This window comes from Denticeps clupeoides, unplaced genomic scaffold (assembly GCF_900700375.1).
Source record: "Denticeps clupeoides unplaced genomic scaffold, fDenClu1.1, whole genome shotgun sequence".
Taxonomy (NCBI): domain Eukaryota; kingdom Metazoa; phylum Chordata; class Actinopteri; order Clupeiformes; family Denticipitidae; genus Denticeps; species Denticeps clupeoides.
In genome coordinates, this window is record NW_021630113.1 from 176029 (window position 1) to 187073 (window position 11045).

At 44.3% G+C, this 11045-nt stretch overlaps 1 protein-coding gene across 6 annotated transcripts in view; it reads right to left on the reverse strand.

The window, feature by feature from the left end:
* Nucleotides 1-4493, reverse strand: part of LOC114783740 (alpha-N-acetylgalactosaminide alpha-2,6-sialyltransferase 3-like) — a 38545-nt gene extending 34052 nt beyond the window's left edge. For all 6 annotated transcript variants that reach the window (XM_028969251.1, XM_028969255.1, XM_028969250.1 and 3 more), the window contains exon 1: nt 4291-4493. In XM_028969251.1, coding sequence (XP_028825084.1) covers nt 4291-4308 — 18 coding nt within the window. In that variant the 5' untranslated portion in view covers nt 4309-4493. The remainder of the gene's footprint in view (nt 1-4290) is intronic.
* Nucleotides 4494-11045: the final 6552 nt, after the last annotated feature.

The window sequence follows — 11045 nt, forward strand, 5'->3', positions numbered from 1 at the left end:
ACACACACACACACACACAATGTTATATTGAGTAATATTATCTATTTGTAATATTATGTATTAATGCACTGTTCCATTTTGCACAGCAGTATTTGCACTATTTTACTTTGCACATTTATTATCCATTTCACCTGTTTAGAACTGTCTGTCTCATTGTTGTCTACATGCCTTTTGTTAAATGTTACTCTTGTACTGTCTGTGTCCCCTGTTTGCACTCTATGTCAGTATGTAACGTTTTTTAAATGTTACGTGTAGCACCAGGTTCTGGAGAAACATTTCGTTTCACTATGTTCTGTCTAACATGTATGTAGCTGAAATGACAATAAAGCTCAACTTCAACTTGAAGTTTTTTAAAAGAAAGTATAAAAGGGGAGGAGCCTGAAGGAATGCTTTATAGCTGTCACACCCCCTCCCTCATTCTGGACGATTTAAACCCCCTCCTGTCAGTATGTCACACACTCAGGTGTGACGCAGCATCCTTCTCATTCCTTTCTCCAATGTTTCCCTCCATTCTGTACACTCCTGAAGGTTCTCCAGAAAAGAAATGCTGATCAGAGGAAATATTAAAGTTAATATCCAGGATTAATGCATGACCGCAGCCCACCATGAACCACACTAATGCTATTAGATGGATTTTCTGCTGGTTCAAGGGCAGAGCCGGGTCAGGAGGAGGAAACCCGAGGCCGAGAATCTAGCACACAGAGTGGGGTCAAAGGTCACGCAAAAAAAAAAGCGGGGGTGCTAAGAGCACAACACGTAAACAATAAGGGGCAGTGGTGGCCCAGCGGTTAAGGAAGCGGCCCCGTAATTAGAAGGTTGCGGGTTCGAATCCCGATCCGCCAAGGTACCACACACTGCTCCCCGGGCGCCTGTCATGGCTGCCCACTGCTCACTCAGGGTGATGGGTTAAATGCAGAGGACAAATTTCACTGTGTGCACCGTGTGCTGTGCTGCTGTGTATCACATGTGACAATCACTTCACTTTAACTTTTAACTTTGTAAGGCATCACATCTGACTTGATTGCATGGTGAGACTATGCTGCGCGTGGCATCCCCATGACAACCGCTTCTGTTGCACTTCCTGTTTATTTCCGCAGCAGGGAGAACAGCACGGACGATCCTCACATTCGTCTAATCTACTTACATGCAGCGTAACAGCCCCGCCGGCAGATTACGGTTTAAACTCGCCGCCACCGCGCGCTTTTCCTCGCCGTCACATGACTGGTTATATCGGTCTCATACAGAAAGGGACAGGTGCAGCGCTGCAGGACATCCAGGATCTTGGCTGCTCGAGGCGAGTGTGTGTGTGTGTGTGTGTGTGTGTGTGTGAGAGAGAGTAAAGTGTAAAGAAGTGGTGGATAATCTCTGGTGGTGGATGTGCCTGTGACCCTTTAATCCCGTCTGATGGCTGGAAACCCGCATACGATGCCACCGGGCCCTGACACTTTAAAACAGGGACGTCTGGGAGGACAATTAACCTTCTCAAGGTCTCCCATTAACGACCTTCTCCCTACTGGTTCTAGAACCTTCACTTCTGAGACATCTGAAGTCTGCAGATGACACCACTGTCATTCGACTCATTCAGGATGGTAATAAATCTGTAAACCAAGCAGCTGGTACTCTGATGCAGTCAGCAGAACCTGAAGCTGAACATGGTCAAGACCATGGAGATGACAGTGGAGCTCAGGAGACGTCCTTCAACACTGCACCCCCTCACCATATCAGACAGCCCAGTGTCGTCAGTGGAGACCTTCAAGTTCCTGGGTACCACAATCTCCCAGCACCTGAAGTGAGAGACTTCTCCTCCATCCTCAGAAAGACCCAGCTGAGGATGTACTTCCTGAGACTGATGAGCTAATGATCCAGTTCACTGCAGTCATTGAGTCTGTCCTGTTCTCCTCCATCACAGTCTGGTATGGATCAGCCACTCAACCGCACAGGAACAGTCTGCAGCGTGCTGTACCCTCCCCTGCCCTCCATCCAGGACCTGTTCCTCTCAAGAGGAAAGATCATCGCATCCCTCACATCCTGGACACAGACTTTTTGATCTTCTGCCCTCTGGCAGAAGATACAGAAGTCTGCAGAACAGTTTTTTTTTACCCCTCGCCACCACCCTACTAAACAAGCGAACTGCTAAACATCTACAGCGTTGAAAATACCCTTTACCTACCCTTCTTCTCCTTCTGTAATCTTTGTATTATTCTGTAGATATCAGAATATGTTGTTCTTGTTTTTTTATACAGACGCCATCTAATTCCTTGTGTTTCACTTAAATTTGGAGCCCTGGGCAGTAAGATTTTAGGCAGTAAATTCACCTGCTAGTGTAGATTTGTAGCGCCCCCTGGATGGATGGGGCCCTTAGCGCGATGACGAAGACACGAAACACGATTCGACCTGACACATTCATGACTGAACTGCACCACCTACACACAAAATATTCCCATTCATCATCATACCGTACCTGAACAGTCGTGATGATGCACAACCTCAATAACAGACGTCACTCTACCTCATCTCCAAAGCATTTTGCAAAAGTTTGGGCACCCCTGTTTAAAAGGCCTGTTACAGCGAGCAGATTAACTGATGATCAAGTTCAAGCTAAAGATTTCATGCACGATACGTGTAATGTGACAAAAGGAACACCGGGAACCCCAAGAACCTCTTGGGTAAGGTCAGATGATGCAGATGATTCTGAAGCTGGTCCCCGAGTGTCAGGATTGACTACAGCTGGGCTTACCACCTGTACCCAATCCTGACAGCGCTTAAAAAACGCAGATGTCCGCCCTTTCAGGAGGGACGGCATTTTCGTGAACTTCACTTGGCAACCGCGTGTATGTTTGTATTTTGAGTTCTGGCAATCGCCACACGCCCACGGGTTAGTTTAAGTTCTCCCCTTTGTTTAAATCCTATTTGTATTCATTTATTGTTTGTTATAATAAAACCCCTTCCTAGCATGTCAGACCTCTGCGCTTCCTTTCCCCGTAAGTCCGTAGACGTGACACCGAGTGTGGACCTGGCGAGACACCAGCCGGTTCCTGTGTTCCCTGAGGTGCACGTCTGCACATCCAGAGTTGCCCCGGCTTTCATCAGCCGCACTGTATTCACGTCTGCAGCATGGCCCCATGGGAACGTGCCGCGCTACAGACATGAGACGCCCTTCATCTTTCGGGGAGAAAAGGCCGAAATAAGCGTTTCGCGCTTCAAAGAGGCATGTGAGGTGGTGGCAGCTGAGCCAATTAAACTACAGAAGACACGGAGGAACCGGAGGGATCAGGACCTCAATGTCGTTATTCCAAACGGAGGGAGGAGATCGTGTTCCGCCTTCCACTCCGCCTCTGACCAAAGGCTGTTTTTAGAGCAGCACTCTCATTTCAAAAAGTCAGAAATAAGTTTCCATCGGTCCAAACGAGTGGTGCAAACAGTACGAAATGCGAAGTCGTGCCTACGCGGCGGACCAGGCCCGGTGGAGTTTGCCCCTTCTGTTCCTCCATTCAGCTCAGTTAAATGCCACGAGGACGGGAGGGTCACCGTCCCCGATAAAAAGCAGGATAGCGGGTAACAGAGACGCTGCTGCGTGTGAACCGTGTGTGTGTGTGTGTCCTCACTCGCGGTTACGGTTACACGCTGAGTGATGCTTCGGTGTGAAGAGTTCAGAAGTCCTGAAACTGACCCCAGCGCAGTTCCGCACGGTGCGACTGTAAATTGGACCGCCTCACACATAACTCATCAAAATATGAAATACTTAGTTACACTAATACAGCATATTGTGCAAAGGTTGTATGAAAATTACCACGTTTTACTCACCAGGAAGGGGCTAGAACTGTAAAACGCACAAAGCCTCCCAATCAACGGTGAAAGTGCTAATAATGTTTCTTTCTACGAGTAAAAGTCTACAGATGGAGAATAATATTGTATTTCAGCTCAGAGTCTCTATCTCTACACACGTCACTGTTTCATGGAGAGAAGGGAGTCCTGAATGAAACGCTTTACGTAAATCAATAGTTGATAGTTTTGGTCAAGTTAAGTAAATTGCTTGTGGTGGTTTTGCTTCTGCAGTTTCTACACTGTTTCCTGAGCTGCTTGTACACCTGATTTATGGTCAAGTTAAAGAATGTTGGACTTCAGGCCCATAAGCTGCGGTCAGCATCTTCAGCTCTGAGCCAGACACAGATGTTCTTCACCCATCTGCATGAGACATCTGCAGCGCGGCGCATTTCGACGCGGACCGAGAGATCCTCCCTCCGGCCTGCAGCCGCGAAAAAAGCCAAATCGCTGCACAGACGCGCTTACCTTCCAGATCCACGCCATTCTGGCGCTGCAGCGATTTCCGCTCTTACGTCGTCAGCGCGAGCGCGTCGGTGCGCGTGTTTGTAAATATCGCGGCGTCCCGTTATTCGCCTTCATCATCATCATCATCACCATCATCATCATCATCTCGCCACCAGCACCACTGCGGCCGCGCCGCTCCGCTCCGCGCTGCTCCAGCAGTGACGTTACTGGCTGACTGCTGCAGCGGCCCCGCCCCCCCGGGCCACGTGACCGCGCTGCTCCGCCCAGCCAGCAGAATATCACCCACACAGCATTAACCACTGCAGTTCCTCAACACTATTACTACTGTGAACACAGTAACCAGTCACTCAACTCCATCAACACACTCACTATTACTACAGTGATCACAGTAACCAGTCACTCGACACCATCAACACGCTCACTATTACTACAGTAACCACAGTAACCAGTCACTCAACTCCATCAACACAGTCACTATTACTACTGTAACCACAGTAACCAGTCACTCGACTCCATCAACACAGTCACTATTACTACTGTAACCACAGTAACCAGTCACTCGACACCATCAACACAGTCACTATTACTACAGTAACCACAGTAACCAGTCACTCGACACCATCAACACACTCACTATTACTACAGTAACCACAGTAACCAGTCACTCGACACCATCAACACTCTCACTTTTACTACAGTAACCACAGTAACCAGTCACTCGACTCCATCAACACACTCACTATTACTACTGTAACCACAGTAACCAGTCACTCGACACCATCAACACTCTCACTATTACTACTGTAACCACAGTAACCAGTCACTCGACACCATCAACACTCTCACTTTTACTACAGTAACCACAGTAACCAGTCACTCAACTCCATCAACACACTCACTATTACTACTGTAACCACAGTAACCAGTCACTCGACACCATCAACACTCTCACTATTACTACTGTAACCACAGTAACCAGTCACTCGACACCATCAACACTCTCACTTTTACTACAGTAACCACAGTAACCAGTCACTCAACTCCATCAACACAGTCACTATTACTACTGTAACCACAGTAACCAGTCACTCGACTCCATCAACACACTCACTATTACTACAGTAACCACAGTAACCAGTCACTCGACTCCATCAACACACTCACTATTACTACAGTAACCACAGTAACCAGTCACTCGACTCCATCAACACACTCACTATTACTACAGTAACCACAGTAACCAGTCACTCGACTCCATCAACACAGTCACTATTACTACTGTAACCACAGTAACCAGTCACTCGACACCATCAACACTCTCACTATTACTACTGTAACCACAGTAACCAGTCACTCGACACCATCAACACTCTCACTTTTACTACAGTAACCACAGTAACCAGTCACTCGACACCATCAACGCGCTCACTATTACTACAGTAACCACAGTAACCAGTCACTCAACTCCATCAACACACTCACTATTACTACAGTAACCACAGTAACCAGTCACTCGACTCCATCAACACAGTCACTATTACTACTGTAACCACAGTAACCAGTCACTCAACTCCATCAACACACTCACTATTACTACAGTAACCACAGTAACCAGTCACTCGACTCCATCAACACAGTCACTATTACTACTGTAACCACAGTAACCAGTCACTCGACACCATCAACACAGTCACTATTACTACAGTGACCACAGTAACCAGTCACTCAACACCATCAACACACTCACTATTACTACAGTAACCACAGTAACCAGTCACTCGACACCATCAACACTCTCACTTTTACTACAGTAACCACAGTAACCAGTCACTCGACACCATCAACGCGCTCACTATTACTACAGTAACCACAGTAACCAATCACTCAACACCATCAACACACTCACCATCAACACACTCACTATTACTACTGTAACCACAGTAACCAGTCACTCGACACCATCAACACTCTCACTTTTACTACAGTAACCACAGTAACCAGTCACTCGACACCATCAACGTGCTCACTATTACAACAGTAACCACATTAACCAGTCACTCAACACCATCAACAAACTCACTATTACTACAGTAACCACAGTAACCAGTCTCTCAACACAATCAACACACTCACTATTACCACTGTAACCACAGTAACCAGTCTCTCAACACAATCAACACACTCACTATTACCACTGTAACCACAATAACCAGTCACTCAACACCATCAACACACTCACTATTACCACTGTAACCACAGTAGCCAGTCACTCAACACAATCAACACACTCACTATTACTACAGTAACCACAGTAACCAGTCAGTCAACACCATCAACACACTCACTATTACTACAGTAACCACAGTAACCAGTCACTCAACACCATCAACACACTCACTATAACTACAGTAACAGTACATAACTCATAATGGGCAGATCATAATCCACGACCTTCTGATTACGGGGCCGCTTCATTAACCTTAACCGCTAGGCCACCACTGCCCATAATGAAGGGAAGCAGCACTTCCACATATTCTCATTGCTTAGAATGCAATATCATAGAATGGATTTATACAGATGCTCTATACAGCACTTCTCCACCTCTACAACTGCAGGACTTTTTCTCTTCTTGGACAAACATCACCAGCTATGCACTGACACCATTTGCAGGCTCACTCTACCCTGGAAGGACGTCGCTGTCTGTATCACTCCTTCCCAACGTTTCTTCCTTTCTTTTTTTCTCTCTCCTAGAGTTTTTCCTTGTGTACAGAAGTGTGTTGGGTGTCAACTGTAGGGCCTGTCAAAGCCCATTGAGACATACTGTATGTGATTATGGGCTGCTATTCTGCCTTCCCTCCTTATGTTTGATATTAATGAGATTTGGTGGTTTTATTGTTTAACGAAGAGAACCACTGGCATTTTAACCCTGCTACTAATGAAATATTCAAATTCCAGATTGTTATATATTAGTTTAGGGTTGTTTTTGCAGTTTGTCTGCTGAAATTTCTCATACATATTTTATTGATGTGATGCTACGTAAATAGAATTAACCCCCTCGTGTTCCACAGTTTACTAGATTAACAGAAACTATTGATCTTCTGATTATATAATAGTCTTCATCAATGACAGAATGATAGATATAACAAAAACATCAATTAATTTGCAGCTAATGTTGCTTTCTCATCACACAAAAGCTCTTTAGCTGCACTTTTTCCCAGTTTGACCGAGGTAGATCAATAGCTGTTCACACCCAACTTAAAGAGATTAGGTGACGGTAAAAAGCCACATTTAATCAAATTTCACGTTCCTTCTCTGATGTCTTCAAGGAACCTGATTCTTGTTCCTGTACTTGGAAAAGCCACAGTGTGCCACTGTGATTACGGTATTGTTGAGTCACTCAGGCTAAAAGTGTCCTCAACCATTAATCTGCAATACATTTCAATTAGAAAAAATTTGAGTCTACCAAAATGACTCTGGAGAGTCAAGATCAAGATCAAATTTATTTGTACATTTCTTTATTTATTTAATACTGCCCAAAGTGCTGTACATGAATTACAAGAATATATATAAATGATGAGAGGAGGGGAAAAAAATAAATATAAACCATTAAATAGGATGGGTCTAAAAATAAAGTAAAAAAAAAAAGTTTTTAAAAAAGTAAATGTTCCAGGTCAACATGTACTAAAAGCCAGTCCATATAGATAAATGTTTAATAAAGATTTAAAATGTTCTAGGGTTTGTGCTGATCTAACATTCAAAGGCAGACTATTCCAAAGTCTGTGGCCTGCCACAGCAAATGCTCTGTCCCCTCGGGTTTTCAGCTTAGTTCTTGGAATGGTTCAAATTAACTGAGTGCTTGATCTCGTGGTTCTAGCATGAACATGCATAGTCGACAAATCACAAAGATAAGACGGACCTAGACCCTTTAAAGATTTAAAGACAACAAGCAGAACTTTAAACTGCCCCTATGGGCCCCTGCACCCTGTAAACTACGTCCCCCACCCGTTCCAGAGTTCTCATCCCAATAACAGTCTCATTCAGGGCTGAAAACCCTGACCAAGTCCACTTACTGGAACTCTCTCCCTTTGCTCTTCACATCATAGTTCCGTTTCTGCCTCATTCCAGTTTTCTCCAGCTGGGTTCCTGCAATATAGACAGCTGCAGTAGTCCAGTCAACAGGTAACAGTTGGAGAATGAACCAGAAGTCCCAGGTTCAAACCCCACTTACTACCATTGTGTCCCAGAGCAAGACACTTAACCCTGAGTGAACCCTCAAAGAATTGTCAAAAAATACTAATGTCATTAAATCCATCCTTTAAGATAATCCTGTCTAAACGATAAATACAATTGTAGGTCATTGGCAAAGCAATAAAAATATTCTCATATGTAATCAGGTGGTGTGAAGTGTAAAAACTAGTGTACAGGTTGCAAATAGCAATCCCAGGAGCCTGGTTTGGTTTGGACCTTTAGGGTGCAGATTCGGCAGCTCGTTGGGTTTCTTTGCTCTACTTCTCTCCCAGGGAAGGGAGAGACTTCACTCAGGACCCAAATCGCTGCTGCCAAACGGTGGGAATTTTATTTAGGTTGTTGTGCACTTTCTTCACCAGCCCGTAATCCATATTTGTCTCTTTACTTTCTTTTGTCAAACTCTGCTGTCCTAGCAGCCTGATGTATTGAGCTTAAGCGCTGCACACCTGTCCACCTCTGAATGGTTCTGCCTTGCTGGGAAAATGGAAATTCTGTGAAGTGTCAATCTTGCTTTAGTGGGAGCCGCTGAGACAGAGTTGGTCTGATTGTATTTTAGTTTGGTTTGCATGCTGCTTTCTCCCTGCTGAATTTCAGCCATCACCTTTTTCACAGGACTTTTTAAGAGCTGCAATTCAATTGCTGTTCCTTTGTGCATCAACGAGTGTTGCATTGCAGTAGAACATTCATTTCTGCACATTTATTTTGCTATTTTCATATGCTGATGGGCACGTACCAAAATTCTTGCAAAATGCTCTAACCAAAGCCAATCGCTCATTACACAAGGAGTGACAAAATACAGCAGTCAGATCTGCCAAATGATCAATTTACCTGCTCGCGTTCCACGAAATGCTGACAGTGGATATGAGGTGGTTTCAACTCCTAACAAATTTTACTCACAAGAAACTTAATTCAAATTTTATTTGTCACATATACAGTCATACACGGTATGATATGCAGTGAATTGCTTTAGCCACTGCAATAGACCACAGTATTGCAAATATTGCAAGCATACAGTGAACCAATATGCAAATATCGCAAACATAACCAAATATTACACTTTCGTGTTTTCAACATAAAATATGTGTAACAGGTAGGGTGAAGGTGTGCAAATGAGTAAAGTGAAAGTAGAAGTTTAAAAAAATTGTGCAATAGCAGTGGTGGGATTGTTAAATACTTTGTAAGAAATACAAAAAAATATGAACTTGAGCTTGTTGAAAATGACCATCGCCATGAGTAGCAGGTAAAGGGCTCTCCACTAAACCCCACTACCTCAGGAATGGGAAGTTAAGAAAAAAAAAAGTGAAGTGATTGTCATTTGAGATACACAGCAGCACAGCACATGGTGCAGCCAGTGAAATTTGTCCTCTGCATTTAACCTATCACCCTGAGTGAGCAGCGGGCAGCCATAACAGGTGCCCGGGAAGCAGTGTGTGGGGACGGTGCTTTTGCTCAGTGGCACATCAGTTAGGCCACCCCTAATGGTGATGTTATTAATTGCTCAGAATTGTGGAACAAAATTTTGATAGAATTATTTAAACTATTTGGGGAGAGAGATGATCATAATATGAGAATATGTCAGTAGTCATATGTGAGTGAGACTACTTGTTCTGAGCAGGTGTTTCCAGTGAACAGGCTGTAAAAGTTTAGGCTACAGACACTCAGCATTGAAAAACTGAGGTGAATTATCTGGCCAACATTCTCTAACAGTCAAGATGTCAACAGTCAACATTGGAGACAGACGTTTTATAGCCTTGAAATGAGGACTGTTCATGAAATGTACTGTGCATGTGTGTATTGTCCTGAGTCTTCTGCCAGGTGGCACAGAAGTGAAAAAAGGAGAGTGCAGGGTGATTACAGTCATCCAAGATGCTCTTTGTCTTTCTGAGACAGCAAGAAAGAGCAGAGTGGTGTGCCGATGATCATCTGCGCCGTCTTCACCACTCTATGCAGGGTCCCTTTGTCTTGTGCCATTAAGGTGCATTCCACAGTAGACCTGTAGAAGCTTGTGAGGACTGACATAACCACCCTAGCTTTCTTCAGACATCTGAGGAAGTAAAGTCGTTGGTGTGCCCTTGGTTTACTATGGAGTAAGTGTAGGTAAACATGGCAGGCTGTAGAAGAGTCGGGCAAAAGCAGACACTTTCAGAAGGTGTCGGCGTGGAGGATACGTAGAATCGTTGTGGACGAGGTCAACAAGAAGCAGGGAAGGGTAATCCAGACGGGGATCGGTCAGCAGGCAGAATTTGGAGTCTGCGGTGTTCAAGATGGCCACTGAGATATTTTTTGTTGCCTATATGATTACATTCTTATTACAATAACAAAGAGATGCTAGGTTGTGATCATGTGTTTTTATGTTGATTTTCAAATAATGGACCCGTAATCAGAAGGTTGCTGTTTCTGGAAACCAAGATAGAGGAGACCAAAATGTATCCCAGTAGTGTGTCTGAATTAATCTCACTGAAATTGTATTTTTCCAACATAAATGTCCAACATTTATGCAGGAAAAT